The sequence below is a fragment of the Diuraphis noxia genome, unplaced genomic scaffold (genome assembly GCF_037042655.1).
Source record: "Diuraphis noxia isolate RWA-SAM2 unplaced genomic scaffold, SU_Dnox_SAM2 contig0001, whole genome shotgun sequence".
NCBI classification, from domain to species: domain Eukaryota; kingdom Metazoa; phylum Arthropoda; class Insecta; order Hemiptera; family Aphididae; genus Diuraphis; species Diuraphis noxia.
In genome coordinates, this window is record NW_028301711.1 from 92,870,470 (window position 1) to 92,888,756 (window position 18,287).

Here is an 18,287-nt window from a genome sequence, read left to right on the forward strand (position 1 = left end):
ATTAGTGTTTAACGTTAAATAGATCGTAGTATATAAAAGTAGAAATTAAATATTGTAACTATAGCTGAGAATTGACTATTTAAAGTAGTTAGTATATAGGTACCTACTAAGAGTATAAAAATATATTATTCATATTTATATAATATAATATTTAGGTACCTACTGTTTTACACAATGGTAATATAATACGTAAATGGTAGTATATTTAAATAACAATAGCCTATAGAAAAAGGTGCTGAATAATATGATATTTATCATAAACTATATTACCTATATAGGTATTATCTTATTGTTTTGTTTCTACATACTATACACACATTGCCCTCTTTTACCTTTATCAGAGTATTATTATATATTCTACGTGAACGGGTTTTTATCTATCTATATTAAAATATATACAGAGTGTCCCACAGAGATCTGACAAATCGCTACATTTTTAGAATACATTTTTTATTTTTTAATACTGAAAATAAAAAATTTAAAAATTGATAAATTTTTTTGTTTGTAAATCTGATTTTTAGAAAAATTTATATGGTAAAAACACTTATTTAAGTCAAATGGCTGATTTTTAAAAAAATTTTTAAATATCAATATTTTCGTTAAGTAAATTACGATCTAGTTTAATAAATATGTTAGAAACCTTGTAAATTCAAATAATAATAAAATTTTTTTTAAATATTTGATAAGAACATTTTTAAATAAGTGCATGTTAAAATCTAATTTTTTTTTTTTATTGTATTTATTTTAATAATATGTGATGTATAAACTATAAATTACTATAATTTACCTAACGAAAATATTGATATATAAAAAATTGTAAGAAATCAGCCTTTTGACTTAAATAAGTGTTTTTACCAAATAATTTTTCTGAAAATCAAATTTACAAATTGGCTATATTGAATATTTCGAAAAAAAAATTTATCAATTTTTAAGTTTTTTATTTTCAGTATTAAAAATAAAAAATGTATTCTAGAAATGTAGCGCAAGTGTCTATGGATTATATTTAAAAGAAATTTTTAAAAAATATTGATTAGAACAAAAGTTATTTAATTTGTCAGAATGTCAGATCTCTGTGGGACACCCTGTATATTCTCGATTCCATTTTTTATTTATCTATGGTCACATAATATTATTGTACCTTTAGAAAAAAAATACCTCCTCATTATTTTTATAATAATTTAAAATTTTTATCAACTAACTATTCAACTATAAACATTATATGCTATTAAAAATCAAATTAAATTTAAAATTAATAGAAAACACTAAGTGCCTATAAACATTGTTAAGTTTTTTTTTTCATTGATATACCTTTATTTCAATTATATTTTTATAGATATTGAACTCTCAAAGTCTCAATATTAAATCAATTCAATCTAAAGATTTTAGCGATACTTGCTTGAAAACTCAAGCAACTCAAAATAATTTAATTTTTTTACTCAATTCTACTGTAAAACATTTGTTATTTTAAAAATCCTTAACTGTTATTTCAGAGTCACTTAGCTATAACTTTAATGCAAAATATAGTCATGTTATTGGCCTATTGTTCTGTGGCGTGCATGATGTACCTAAATACTGTTGAAACTTGAAAGTAATAATTAATTATCGTATTTGAAAAGTACTTTGAGTGAAGTTAGTTTTTCCATAATACCTATAGGTCCATGTTATTTTTTTATAATTGTACAGGTAAGTACTCATAAAAATAATACTCATTTTATAATATTCCATTTTTTTTTTTTATTATTATTATCTAGTAGAAAGGTTGAAAAATACAGTACTTAAAATAAATTTGATTAATCCTGTTTAACTGAATCTCATCGCATTTTATCTAATAGGGTAATAGGTAATTAAATAAAATTTTAATACTTTCACTGTAGCTTAAGCTATTAAATTTATATGGTTTTAAAACAAGTTAACAACTTAAAGTATTTTCAATACTAGTCTGTCAAATTTAAAAATCGTTATGAATTACCTACCAAGATGTAATGTAAGATTAACTAATAACTACATATATAAATTTAAAAATGTAAATTATTAAACCTACATGATGTCTAAACTACTAATTGTATTCGGAAAAACTTGTTAAATTTTTTCTAGTAGAGGCATGAAGTATTTGATAGTTATTTGATATTTACATTATCATGAAATGTCTATAGAATTATTGTTTTAAAAATATTCTTAGTGATTTAGCTGCGGATATTAATTGTTATTTTATGAAATAAATAAACCATACCATTTAAATTAATTTCATTCAAAATATTTTTGCTAAACGTTTCATAACTTTTTCTCTCAAAATTGTGCGTTAAGACTCATTAAGAAAAAATATATAAATACAAACACAATTGTTTTATGCTCACTGAAATACTTTAACAAAACAAGAAAGGCAGTACAAAAACTCAATGCATATAAGAAAATCAAAACCCAAATAAAAAGTGTGGGTTCAACTTTTTTTAATTTAGCATAATAATAAACTCGTGTAGGTATATTAATACACTATCGCGAATACAATATAGTCACGATACATATATATATATATATATATATTATATATAGATCAACAATATTTAAAAATAATAGAAAATGTTTTTGTCTATTATCTATGTAATGAAGTCTCAAATTATACCGCTACGTGGACTTCATTTTATTTTTGACTGAGAAAGAGAAAGCTGACCTGAATACCTCATGCATATGGTTACAGATAGTAAAAATGTTAATACAATACACTAGACAAAAATATGTCTCGAAATTTAAGGTTCAATGGTCGTACATAATAATATTATAATAGGTAGATGATACGTATATTGTATATTTTGTTTATTAACATAATCTTTTACCGATACTTATTTTGGTTTATACCAATTCTCAGGAATCTATAAAATAATAAACAAATTACAAAAACAGCAGACACAAACATTGTTTATTATAAGTACGCATACTGCATGTAATTGGTTTTGTGATGTGTACCACCACTAGCCAGTCAATAGTCATAACATAAAATATCTATATAGGTATTTCAATTAGTCTAATGTGTAAATAATTAAATATAATTCAAGAAGTAGCTCATACAAATATTAATTCGAGATTGAGACACTGACGAAATGTTTACATTTTTAAGGAACAGCTTAGCTCAAAACACAAAATAATTAATGTTCTGATTTCGATAGTGTTTCTTCGCGCTTTCAAATGTTTAATAGTTAAAACACCATCTCATCCTGAAGTAAGTGAAGCGAAACAACAAGTACTCGCTTTCAGTTTTAATAGGCATATCTTGACTGCAGCGCTTTTACTATGCTTATATTATAATAAATTATTACTACCTATTAGGTATTAGGATATTGAAAATCAACTCATTTGACACAGTTAATTAGTTAAAATTGTAGTTAATTTATTTAATCGTTGTAAGTAACAACATTTGTTCGAAAACTAGATCATTTAATGTGAGATATTATAATGAATATTGATGGAATTTAAGAATACACAATTACAATTTGAAATTAACATTAAAATCATAAGACAACACATTTTAAACATAACCGATGGTTGTAAACGCATTTAGACTTTAGAATTTTGTATAACTTATTTATTGAGACTTTAGCAATACAATTATTAAAATAAATATAACTCAATTAGTATTTATCAGTTCTTATCAATCAAATTAATAATGATTATTTTTAATTTTGTTACGTAAATAAAGGCTTACGATAAAACGTAAATTAGAAATAATCAGTTGTGTACAATTATATTTTATAAAGTTAAATAGGTTTATTATTTTATAAATATATATAAATATATTTTTATTTATTATTATTAATTTCAATTTAACATCATAATTTTAAATATTTTAAATTTGAAATGTTTTTATGCATATGTTAACCCACGCACTAACTATATATGTATATTGATCACATGCTAAAAATATATATTTTAGGCAATCAATTTTCAAAAGAACAATTGTTTTGGAATTTTTAAGCTGTCAGTGCGATTTAAACAGACTGTTATCATTTTGAATTGGACTTTTACTACGTTGATAATAATATTGTTGTAAGTACACTAAATAATTCCTTTTATCGAGTTAAATTTTAATCAATTCATCAACTACAGCAGAAACTTCTAAAAAAACGGGTTTTGGAGCGGATATTAGTGTACGTACAACTTCTATATGAAAGTGTTTTTTTACTTAATACCAATTTGTGAATGTATGCACTAGGTATTTGATTTTCAATCAACATATTACTTCTGAACACGACTGAGCTCGTCAATTTTCTAATGACATGATATCCAATGTTGTATAATACAGTATTACACAGGGAAATAGGAGATCAAACGTCACGTGTTATGAAATGTTAACATAATCATAAAAATTTAAAACCATAATCACAGCCAACATAAGCGTATTTTCATAAAGTAGTTGTGAAGGTTGTGGTATCATATGACATTAAAACCGGTTACTCGCACGTGACAATATTATAATTTTAATAAGTCATCCTCGTCCATTGATAGTATATATAGACAGTAGCATAGGTGGCTGAAAAGGGGTAAGCTGGGGCATTTTCGGTTTTTTTTTTTTTATTGGGAAAATGCGAAGGAAAATGTTTTTTTTTTTTTGATTTCTCTTCATATTCTAACATAGACCCCTCCCCCCTAGAAAAATGTCTGCTATAGTACTTATGTACAATAGGTATAATAGCAGTTTCCTTATGTAAAGATTTTTTTATTTCAATCACGTGAATCCTCTCTTTAGAGTGCAATGGTCCGTTTTGAAAATGTAAAATATTGCAAAGTAATAATTTAAAGTGATAATGACACACCCGCTCCTGGGACAGTGTGACGCATCCAGCCGTGAGGTGACCCGCCCAAGAACCAGAAAACTGTTGCCGTGTCGAACACTTTTTTTTCTGTACTTTTTTCGTCATCGATGACGTATGTTCACTATCATAAAATACAAATACAAATAATGTATGCATACGATATAAATGTTCAGTTTTCATGGTCGTATTAAACCATACGCGCGTAGCCCGCAAAATCTAAAAATCGCTACATAGTTTAACACAATAAGTATTAACAAATTCCAATCATTAAAATGTAAATTTCTTGCACAAATAATGCGGTCTATAATTTATTTTAAAGGATATCGGTTCATTAATATTGTTGTTGGTATACAATAATGTATTATTATTTATTACACAGTGCAAACTATACATATTAGGAAGCGGATTCGCTCATCACATTTCATAATTTTATGGCGATACGTATATAATAATGAACAATATGGTACAAATTATAGGAAAACAAACCCGTTATTAAATAAAATGATACTCTGTACGATACGTGCCTACGATTCAATAAATTGTTATTTTAGTCAAAATAATAAACTATCATCATTCTTTGTCGACTGTTAGAAACTGTAACCAATTGAAAATAACATTAAACTTTTTACTGCCTTAATATATTATAGGTATTATTGAAATAATATAGTACCTATTTATAGCCAATAGTTACTATATAGTAGGTATATTTGTATATTAGTTAGTACACCGAATAGGTATTGTGTTATACTCGATGATGGTACCTAGCCAGTTTGTTAAATTCTTTGAAAATATGTACATTTGTATTGATTATTTGTTATTACATATTAATTATTAATTATTACAATATGACATGAATGAAAGTATTTGTCGACTAGAATATCAATCATTTTTCCGAACGCTTGAAGTTAATAAGTATAAAACTTTATAATTTGAACAGGGATTTTAACTATAATAGAAATATATAACCAAAAATTAATATCTACGACTTGAGTTCTTTTTTTAAAATTATCAGACCTTTATGTATAGGTGTGTATCTAAAATGCTATTTCGGAAAAGATATTTATTTGAAAACCATCAAATTATCACGATGCTTCTTCGTACCAGTAAGGAATTTCCACTTTCTACAAATTGACAATCTGGGTTCTACACATCTAAAAGCTATAAGAATATTTAAGAGTAATCTTAGCTCTCAGCCAACAAAACCCATGTTCATTGTAAAATTTCTTGTACAACCAGATCATCCAGGCACTGTAAATTATTACAAGACCGATAAACTAGATTTTAATAAAAGGCAAATTAAAAAAAAAAAAAATTAAAATTAAAATTAAAAAAAATAGATTACTTCAACCAAACTTTTAATGTTCTTAATAAAAAAAGTTTTAAATTTGTCTCCATTCAATGTTAATAAAAATATATCAATTGTATGATGAATTAAATTGAAATGGAAACATTTATTAAAATGAATAGGTACCTAATATATCGAACAAAGTAAGCAATTATTCCTTCGACAAATAGACTTTACTTAAGCAAAATAGAAAAAAAACCAAGTACATTACACAAAAAATATTAAAAAATTTTAATTGTTCTTTATAATTGATTTTTGTTCATGCATTTTTGTTTAGATGGATGATAAATACTGAATAAACAGACTACAGCGCAATCTGAATAAACTGGATACAATACAGTCAACATAATATTCATTATGCTATAATAAATCATTTAATTGAAAATAAAAATAGAAAATAAATTGTTATAGTATTTTTTTAATTAATTAAATTAAAATTCTTTTTAAAAATAAAATTTCATTTTAATTTGTACAAATATTTTTACTTACCATATAATTAGTGTATATTTAATAATAATTAGCGAATAAATACATGAAAATTTTATACTTAGGTAATATTGCATTCCGTATTTCCTATAGCTATCATGAATTAAAATACTGTAATTAAGCCAGATGTTATTTTGTGAACAATAATGTTCTTTACTGTCACGAATAAAAAAAACATAACATTTTATAAACTTTTAATTTTAAATTTATTTATAAAAACCAATTCTTAAACATAATTAAGCAAATATTAAATTATCAAATTTAAAATGTATGGTCAGAACTATGTACCTCCTAAATAATATTTAACACTTATTTATTGTTATTGTTATTTATAATTTATACATCTAAAAAATTTTAAAAACGTATTAAATATTTATTTTAGAGTAGAAAATAAACTTGGATAAATGACTTGACAAAACCAGTCATTCGTAATTACAAATCATTGTAATAAAACATAAAAATTAAATACATATTATATTGATTTCACATAAATATGTAGGTAGATACGTTATAAAGTCCATGCTAGTGTCAGTAATACATTACAATTAATCACTCATGTATTAATAATAATATTATTAGGTACCTTAAACGATACCATTAATTAAGTCTTAAAATAGAAATAAAAACACCATCGCTAAATAATATTCAAATGGGTAAGTTTCAATATTGTACATAAATTAATAAATACTAAATAATAGTTTGAAAAACATCATGAATATTATAAATTCCCTGAACAGCAAAAACTAACTTCAAATAATTTAAATATAATAGATAGGTAGGATATTATCATAATTCAAAAAAATGTTTGATACGCATAATTAGATCAGTAAAAATTCACGTTTCAATACCTAATTATTTTTTATTTCATAAAGATTAGTAAACGTTTAATAACATTGTTTTATTTTTAAATAAAGATGAACACTGGACAGGTGCAGTTCCCGGCGACGTGTTTGGCAATAATTCGTATTATTTTACTACATAACTTCATCAATCGTCCTAATCTTATGATACATAATATATAAATATTAATATGTATGTATATAATTATTTATATGATTTTATATTATTTTATATTATTTATATTAATATTAACATGTATAACTATTACAAGACGGAGCTATAAAGTGAAGTAATACGAATTGCCCAACTCAATATATTACATTATATTGTTATACTTATATATGATATCATATTATATTAATATACTTATAATATTAAATTCAAAAACAATCAACCCAATAGAAAACCAATTATGAGGAGAGCCGGTACCTATAGTAAAAATATGATTGAAAAACAAGTTCGAAGGTTTTTGATAAATATTTCCTAACCCTATTTAAAAATGAAAACCAATGCGATAACAAAATAAATTGAACTTAAAACTTACCTCTATAAAATATAAAAATAAATATATTTTATTGAGTATATAATATGCTTACTAATAACTAGTACTTACTATTAGCTGCGGCTTGCTAATATAAGATAATGTATTCGATAATACTGACATCTATATTATAGGTACACTTATCTTTATATAATTATTAATATTATTCATTCACGATCCACACCACCACACCTACATTCATAGTTATCAATTACCATAATATACAAAATATTTTATTATTCATTCATAATAGGTAACACAGTCCTAGTCTGAAGAGTCACAATAACGAAATAGGTGTATCATTGTATCAAATGTGTTTGTAGAATTTATTTAAACTTAAATTTGATTATTTTATACACTCTAGCGTTTCAATACCTACCGCACGCTATAACATTACAATAACGCGCTATGTTAAGTCGTGCGGTTGGTCTAACCAATTAGTTAATGAAAAACTCAATTTACGAACTATAGTAGATAACGACAATGTTATGTAAAATATTGCCAATATAAAAATTAATCTACTTAACTTGATTATAACTTGGATGACTAGTATATTATATATACTGCAGTGTGTTCCACGGAGATCTAACAAATGAAATAACTTTTGTTCTAATCGATATTTTTTAAATATAATTCATAGACACTTGTGCTACATTTTTTATTTTTTATTTTCTAATACTGAAAATAAAAATCTTAAAAATAGATAAATTGTTTTTCGAAATATTCAATATAGGTTGCCAATTTGTAAATCTGATTTTCAGAAAAATGTATATGGTAAAAACACGTATTTAAGTCAAATGGCTGATTTTTTAAAAAATATAATATATTTTCGTTAAGTAAATTACGATATAGTATGATATGTTAGAAACATTTTAATTTAAAAAAATATTTTATATGAATATTTTATAGGTGCATGATGAAATCTAATTTATTTTTTATTTTATATCTTCTATTTTATTATAATAATATTATTTGGTCGATAAACTCATTTTTTAAATAAAAATGTTTTTAACATAAACCAGATCGTAATTTACTAAACGAAAATATTGATATTTAAAAAAATTGTAAAAAATCAGCCATTTGACTTAAATAAGTGTTTTTACTATATACATTTTTCGGAAAATCAGATTTACAAATTGGCTATATTGAATACTTCGAAAATTTTTTTATCAATTTTTAAGATTTTTATTTTCAGTACTAAAAAATAAAAAATGTGTTCTAAAAATGTAGCACAAGTGTCTATGAGTTATATTTAAAAGACGTTTTTAAAAAATGTTGATTAGAGCAACATTTATTTAATTTGTCAGATCTCCGTGGGACATCCTGTATATATAATATATATGGTTCAATGTATTTATAAACCTACACAGATTTTGAGATTCTATTTAATGATCACTCATCAGTAGTCGACACTGTCAAGCTGTTAAAATATATTTTGAATATTAATTGAATTTATGGTAAAGAGGCATTTAAATACGGGTTTTAAATCACAATGTAGAAATATAGAGTATAATTTAATTTCCAAGCATCTGCTAAGCAATATATTTCAAATTTCATAATTAGTGCATGCATTTTCGTCAATTTCACATTTGGAACACTGCCTACTTAAGATGTATCGTAAATAGTGGGTTTTATAATTAAAAACAGGTGGGTAGTAAATTCGACAAAGTCGAAACTTGTATAATGGCAGTGTATAACAGTTTATTTTGGTTAAATAATTTTGCTTAAAAAAATGATTACCTAGCTAGAATTTTTATGTACCTACTAGAAATTTGAAAATACAATGCTTTGGAATTATACAATTTCTTATACTGAAAACTGTAAAAAAAAAATGTTACTTAAACACTTTAGTAGTATCAAACAATAATTTCTAAAATTAATTATTTGTGATACTAAAAAATTAAAAAATGGATAACAACTATACATGAATAATCACTAAAAATGTATTATCAATAGTGAGCTGATATGGTTCAGTAAACGTGATTTGATGACCCATTATGATTAGTTCACCAATATTAAACAATTAAATAATCTAAACAATTTTTAACTAATTTAAATTAATCAATTTGTCATTCAACCCTGCATAAATATCTTATTTATTATATACTAAGATTCGAGAAGGGGAGAGCATAAATTACAATAATAATAATTATAATTATGTAAAAGTTTCTATAGTAATGCCTGATATGGTTAGGCTAAATAAACACATAATTTATAAAATTGAAGCATTAAAAAAATATATCAAACCAATGACCCTGGGCCGTTTTTTTATCCATTAAATTAGTTAAAGTTGTAATCTGTTATTGAGGTAAAACAGCTCACGGCTCTAGTTTACGTAGCCCCTCGAATATGATGAGATCCATATGGCATTTTGAAATGTGTTCATCCACCCCCACTACTGCCTTACGTACAAGGATTGCCATTTAATGTTTACGTAATCTTATACTTTCAAGATTCAACAAATATTTGACACTTGAGAGACAGTATAGTTGTAATGTATAGTATTACAAAATAATACTAAACATTACTACATAATATATCTAATTTATCGTATAGTCAGTGTCGCGAGGAGTGGCGAAAAGTGGCAGTTTTGCCTAGACGGACAATATTTAGAGGCGGACATTTTTTTGATAACGAGAAAAATCAAAAGTTCTGGGAAGACTTATCTATTAAATAAGTATAATAATACATACACATTTTCGACTTTGGAGATTAAATTGTAGCAATGTTTTAATTTAAATCACACTCCGCTAATCCGCAGCTAGAGATGCAGCGATATCGCGTCAGTGCGGAGAGTTTATTTAACTTGGAAAGGCCATTCTATTTTAGAGTAAAAATTGTTTTAAACACGTCTGCCACAGTACGCCTATATTTACATCCTGATGAAGAATCGTGTTTGTTTTATATTTCCCCGTCGTGTTATAACTCTATGAATTACATAATGTTTTATTTGTGAATTATCAAATTAATAATTACATCTTAGTATACACATGCTCGTCTATTGTACCTACCACCGAGACAACTCGATAATAGCCCGATCGACTGAAAAACGAAAGATAGATTTCAATTGACACCGACGGTTTTTTTTTTATATAATAGTGGAAAGCTAATGAAAATATTTTTCCGTTTCGAAAAAGAGTAGATGGAAAAATATGGTGAAGGCGTAATAAATGGCGATATTATGTTAAAATTGGCCTCCAAGTAGCATAACTTAGTACAGTATGTACATATAACAATAGCTATTCTATTTTAACACCATTGGTATATCTGAATGTGTTATACGTGTACCGAGACGATGGTATAAACAGAGAAAAATCTATACCTTAGACGGCTTAGACTTATATCGATAACGGTTAAAAACATAATCCAGATTCCGGACCGGACTGGAAGAAAGCGACGTATTATAAACAGACGTTTATATAAATTAGGTACAATATGTTGATATTATATTTTTGTTTGTAAACCTACTCAAATAGCTTTAAACTAGCTTTAACTCGGCCAGATAAAAATCGGTAAGGCACAAGGCACGGCCGAGGGTGATATCTTTTAAAGAATAAATTTTTCTTTACGAAAATTAATATAGAGAATTTAGTTTTAATTCGCGCCGTGCACAAGTCTACCAGTTTCGCAGACCGTTGTTATATCGATGTACCGTTATCGCCAGTAAACGTAATTTCTTCCAATAATTAAAGCCGCCGCCACTTAAATCGTTATAAAATTATCTCGATATTCAACTACTACTATACAATTATAATTTATAACAGTAAATATAAGGGACAATTAATGTAAAGACCGACGGATATTTATCGTTTCGGTATTTTATACGATGATTCGTGACGAAATTTACTAGTGTTGAAATTGAAAAATGTACATAAACTTCAGCTATAGGCGTCGTGTTTCGTTTCCCGTTGGGAGTTTGCCTGGGAGATCTATCCACTGAGATGTAGAAAACAATATCGTAAGACGTAAGAGAGGCGGTCGACAAAGGCGGGACTTGTGGGGTGTAGACCTGCGAACCCGGCGAAACGGGACTGTGATTCTAAATTGTTCGTTTTGTTACGATTTTTGAAATACGCCGTAATCGCCGTATAGCCACGGAATAGTTGAAATGTATTTATATTTTATATCAAATCAGATAAATCGTCGAAGTCGCGCAGCGCTGTAGAAACACGTTTTATCATTATCGTGATCGTTATTGTCGCGCACACGCTTGAAACACGACAAACATGATATTTTTATAGGTATGCTAGTTATATAGAACAACGTTTGTACTCGAAAACAGAGTTTCTATACTTTTAATTTTATTAATATCCGAAAAATGCCTAGGCCTAGTACAGTGTTAGGTATTTCGCTTATTACGATCGGACACGAATACACGTCACAAAACAGATAGAGTAGATAGACCCATTGCGAGTTATGCTCAATCGCGTCGTTTTAGAATAAACGTATTAAGCATACTAAATACTAATTATTGTGCTTTATAATTAATTATGCTTTACTATAGTTAATATGCTAAACGTGTATTATATTATATATAATTAAAAAAATATATTGCACCATTTAAAAGATATAAGACTCAATAATGTAGTCCTAACACATAGAACTCTTTTTCTATACAAGTATATAACTAATAACTATATGCAACGAATGAACGATTTACTTAACTTTAGAGTTATAAAGTACCCACACAATTATAAATAAAAGGGCATTATCCGTATGGTATCGCAGTGACCACCGATAATGTCGAAGCAACTGACAAATAACTGCTAATCACTCACTGTTTACAGGGAAAATATTTATGCATAATATATATATATATATATATATATTATATAATATACATATAAAAAGTACTGTGAAGTCACTATATAGATATTATAGTCATTGGTCGTGCCAAGTGAATAAATCGTAAGTACGACGTTTCAACAGGTGGTATATTTGATCGGGACCATATTATACCTATGAAAAAACTTTTTTTTTTTTTTAAAAAAAAAGCACACGACTTGGTCCTTTTGTAACCATTGATATCGAAAGAGAGAAACTTAACAACATTATTTTAAGAAAAAACACACCATACCACCTATACGCGCTACCTCTTTCTAACAACAATGTCGAGTGTTTATAGTTTGAGGTTTGGCGTAAAGACGTCGTTTGACCTCGACGACGGCGGTGGGTTGTGGGAGACGGACAGTCCACAATACGACTGGGTATATTGGCAACGATGCCATGTCAAAGGTGGGCACTCACCACTTTCAGATGTTTGAGCGACGGCAAGATGGGCTGCAGTTCGCTGATGGCAGATATTATCTTGTCGCCGGTCAGGGCCTCGCTGCCGTTCAGCAGGTTCATCACTTGGTCCTTGAAACCCTCCATCGGAGTCGATCGCGGCCAAAGAGCTCCGATGCGCCCGTTCGCGAGGGAGATTGACGCGGAAATCGGTGCCCACCGAACGACGATGCGGAAACGCCGACGAAACCGTAGTACTGATGCGCGGACGACCGTCGACACCCGAACCGGACAGCCGTGCAACCGGTGGCGAGACTGGTGAAGTTTCGGTGTGTAGGCACTACTCTCTAGAGCACTCGATGCGTGCCTGCCGGTGTTGTTGTGCGTACCGATGAACGCGCGTGCGGCGCGCCGGGTCGACGGCCGCGTCCGCCGTCTCCCCCCCCCCCACTCCTACCACCGCGTACCCGTGCGAAACACTCAAATTGGTGGTGGGGACCCGGCAATACCGATACGTTCCTGGCCGTGTTGGACGGCCGGCGGTGGTTTTCTGAAAACATTCCGAACCGGTTGCGATTTCGTACCGTCGTCGTCGAGCTGGCTACGGGCGGCGGCGTCGAATTGGTTACCAAGTTTTTTGCGCGATTTATGTGCGTCGTCCTCCGACGCGTGTGCGTGCGCGAGTCGACGGTCGATGTTGTTGTTGTGTCGTTTGCGACGAGCGAGCTCTGCCGTCGTGCAATAACAGGACATCTCATCAAAATATTTACGCGAAAAAAATCGTTTAAAAACACGTTTGCGAGTTCAAATAATATGGGTCACCGAGTGATTTTATTGTAAAAACACCCAAGAGCAAAATTGAAGAGAAGATCTATAGAAATCCAGTTCGGTCAGGAGCCCGATTTTTTTTTTTTAAGTCCTATAAAAATAACTCTCGAAAAAGGTTTAATAAAACGGGCATGGTTAAACATGAATTACAGGGCCTGACAAAAAAAACCTCCCGTACTTAGAGATCGTACTATTTGAATTTTCGTGGCGGTACAACTATGATGTAGGGAGTATCAGTCGGCAGAGGATTATATTTCTAACGGCGGTTCTGCGATTTAAAATGGCACGTGTGAGGGTGTCCATCTTATCAATCTCCAAGACATTCAGCAGTTAAACATGCAGCTTCTCTGGGACTTTTTGATAGGCGTTTAAGAAGAATCCTGCGCAGAAATCTTCAGATGCACTCATACTAAAAATGGCATAGTATTTGTAATTCAGAATATTTTTTCTGTATCTTTTTTTGATTATTTATAACTGCTTTTTGAAATGCGGGAGGTTTTTTTGCCGGACCCTGTATTATAAGAAGATTTGCAAATATCAAAAATCGGGCATCTTATGGAACCACATGAATCTCCTTTAAAATTTTGTTTGTATGTGTTTTACAATAAAACCACTCACTAACCCACATTCTATGACCGCGTAAAGTACCAATGTTTTATAAGAAAACCATAAAAATTACGGCTTGTCACGACGGCGGCTAAATATGGTTAACAACGTTATCTCTTGAGCCAGTGACGCCAAACCCTATGTTAAGGCCGGGCCTTTGTCTGACATATTTTGAAAATTTAGTATAGGGCTGCTTTATATTGACTACTTTCCTCTCCACGTTACGCCATTTTTGTCGATATTAAGATATTGTGCCTCTTGAAATATTTTTCGCGCTACTAGATTTTTAGGACTTCGACGCCACTGTCTTGAGTATTTCATGTCCACACGTTTCCATGAGACAATCTCTTAATAATGAACAGTTATTATTAAGTTATTTGCAGGGCAATGAATTAAATGTGCACCAATGACAATGATATCTGCATACATTTATATGCATTGAATAATAGAGAAATATATACCAATAACAGTTACTATTCCAAAAGTCAAGATTATGTAAGATTAACTTTGGTTATTAGGTTAAGGCTTGAAATAGGTATTGCAGCAATAATATGACGCGTAAAATGTTATAATAGTATTTGGCATGTTGAAAAAAATAGATAAGCTTCGTAAATATATATATATATATATATATATTGTTTGAAAGAATTTATGAAAAAATAGATAATTTTAAATAATATTTAGAAGCTTTTTACATTTGATTATTTTGTATGGTCTGTATTTGCAAATACATAATGTTCTCCGACCAAAACGCATGTAATAAAAACATAAAAAAGTTAGTATCTATATTATGCATTTTTGAATATGGAATACATTATTAATAATGCAAATACTACATTTTGTAAAATTTATTAGCTAGTGTATAATGTATATTCTTTCATTATAAATATTATAAATAAATAAATTCTATTTATGCATTTTCGAGGAGTTTTATAGTAAAGTTTATGAACCACTACTTAATTCAATACAGTAGGCAATTAGTTTGAAAATTCTAGGGAGGCAACTCGTAGAAAATAATGAACTACCTGATAATCAGAGGCAACTAGTGTATATTAACCTTTTTATTTATGATAAGGATGAGAAGCAATTCCTATGTTTTGGGAGACAACTAGTATGCACTGATTTTTTTTACATAATTATTGTTAGTCTAATATTCTAATTAGGTAATGACTACTTTTTTATTTTGCAAGAAATGCATATTTTGATTAAAGAACGTAATGGCTTTAAAAAAAAATGTATGACAACTTCACATGATTAATATAAGAATTAGGATCTAAGCTCCTAAAAATATACCTAGAGCAAGCAGTGTCCGTGATTTTGAAAAAAATAATTACAATAAACCATTATTAATTGTTTCCAAAGGCTTATATCAACGCGGTTATTTTTATTAACAAACATATAAAAGCTTTAACACGAATAATATCTAAAATCAATAACCTTGATACTTCTGCTGAAATGCTGAATTTTTAGCAATACCTAGCATTTAAGCATAATTTTCTTTTTAACAATATAATCTCTTTTATAATATACAGAACTTCCATAATATTTTGAGAAATTTATTATAGTTATAATTTATAATATTTTAACTTTGGAAAATATACGTTCACACAATAAATAATAGTAATACAAGTCACCACACAATCGACTAGATACGAAAACGAGTATATTTACAAATATATTGTATTAATATATTATGCACGGGATGCTATAAAATTGGTACAGTGATAATGTCTCATTTTAATAATAATTGAGAACTTCTCTCAAAATTTTAAGCATATACAATATATTTATAGATTTAACAAAATTTTCATTTTACATTTTTGTTTAATCTCCTGAACGAATATTAATAATCAATATTTTAAAATCAAGTGCTCTAAATTACCGTAATTAAATGGTGCCCCGTCCACAATTACAAGCAATTCTAAACAAGTATAGTAACAATAACAAGTATACCGAGTTCTCGGAAGAAATGAATACTACGTTTTCACTAATAATTTGGTAACGATATGCAAATCGTTCCAGTGACATCATTTGTTAAAATGTCATTCAGCATAAAATACAAAGACATTCGAACATATGTTAAAAAACCGGTACACAAATATGAGTCCAATAAATATGGAACAAAACAGCTGTTACTTATTAGTACTTCAAAAGAAATATCGTTTTCGAAATTTGTTATAAATATTTCTATTTTGCACTTAATGTAGCTAAATATTTAAGTATTTTTATTACTTTATATGCCTACTAACTTATTGAAGAAAACTATAGTAATGTTAGCAATAAAATAATAAAAACTTATTTTATTATATCCTATGCATAGTTTTTAGAGAATATAAAGCCCGTCTAATGTCATTATAACATCGTAAAATTAGAATTCATAGAAAAAATAATTATAGAGAAATTCTTATACAGCGAATAATGTAATAAATTATGTGCAATCACCGCGTGAGAACAACGCAAGACAAATTTTTCTATCTGTTTCTTTTTATCATTATCTCTATGCACCGATTGCTAAATATTTTTTTGTAAGCTGAGTATCTATAGGTTTTTTTCTCGTGTTTACAACCGAACTCTCAAGTACCTAATAATAATTGATACCGCAGTCAATGCATCGTTTTAGAAAAATTGGGTTATAAATTTGTAATGTTGTTATACTAACGCCATAAAGGTATACAATGCCTAACGTTTATAATAGAATTGTGCATGTGTGTGTGCATAACTTATATTTCATGTCTGTAATTAAAAATTATCTTTTAAGTTTTGGAGCAGTAAAAATGCTTTAATTTTCATCGTTGAAAATGTTTTCTGGTAGAAAAATAGATCTAATTGGTACTTACGGAGGGGGGGGGGGGTAAAAAGTAAATAATTCCTAGTAATTTATAAAATAATTAGGAAAAACAAAAGAAAAATTTAGTGAGAATATAGTTTGAATACCTACAAAGTTGATGCATCCTTTACAGTCACCTCAACTCAATGACAAAGTACACATACCAGATACTATAAAGCAGATCTAATTCAATATTTCACGGATTTTTATTGTTTTTGCAGTTCCGCGTCTACTTATCTATTTATAACATTCATAACCAAATAACGAATATTTATTCATGAACTTATTAGAGACATTCTATTTTCTCCTAGTTCAGGAAAAGTGTTTTCAATCTCATACCTAATATTACTATTGTCAATTATATAATAGAAAAAATATCGAACAATTTCAGTTGTCCTCAAAAACTTCTAAAAATGTTACAATCACGTCAGCTTTGCAATCGAATAAAACTTTTCTATGACACTTTGAGTAGGTACATGTTTAACTAACCTAAGCCCCTGCAAATATTTTCATCAATATATTTGATAAATATTTGGTCGTATGCCAATTATTTTCACGCCCTCTCATTTGAAATTTAAAACTAAAATTCTATAAAAATATGCTGTCAATACAGCATTGGTTGTAGTAGATATAATATTGTTGATAATATAATATCATATAACTAGTTTAGCTACCATCTGTTAGCTTGATTTTAAATTACCTCTTAAATATGTTTAGATTTACTATACATCCATACGGCTTGATAATTTAAATGATATAAAAAAAAATTGTCTACTTTATTAC

The 18,287-nt window shown here is 28.2% G+C and overlaps 1 protein-coding gene across 3 annotated transcripts in view; it reads right to left on the reverse strand.

Moving 5' to 3' along the window:
• CalpA (calpain A) overlaps positions 1–18,287 on the reverse strand; it is a 50,248-nt gene that overhangs the window by 18,656 nt on the left and 13,305 nt on the right. The window contains exon 1 of one of the 3 annotated variants that reach the window (XM_089215940.1): positions 13,265–13,614. The exons of the other annotated variants lie outside the window; for them this stretch is intronic. Coding sequence (XP_089072066.1) covers positions 13,265–13,390 — 126 coding nt within the window. The 5' untranslated portion in view covers positions 13,391–13,614. Of the gene's footprint in view, positions 1–13,264; positions 13,615–18,287 lie in introns of those variants that run through there. 3 annotated transcript variants of the gene reach the window in all.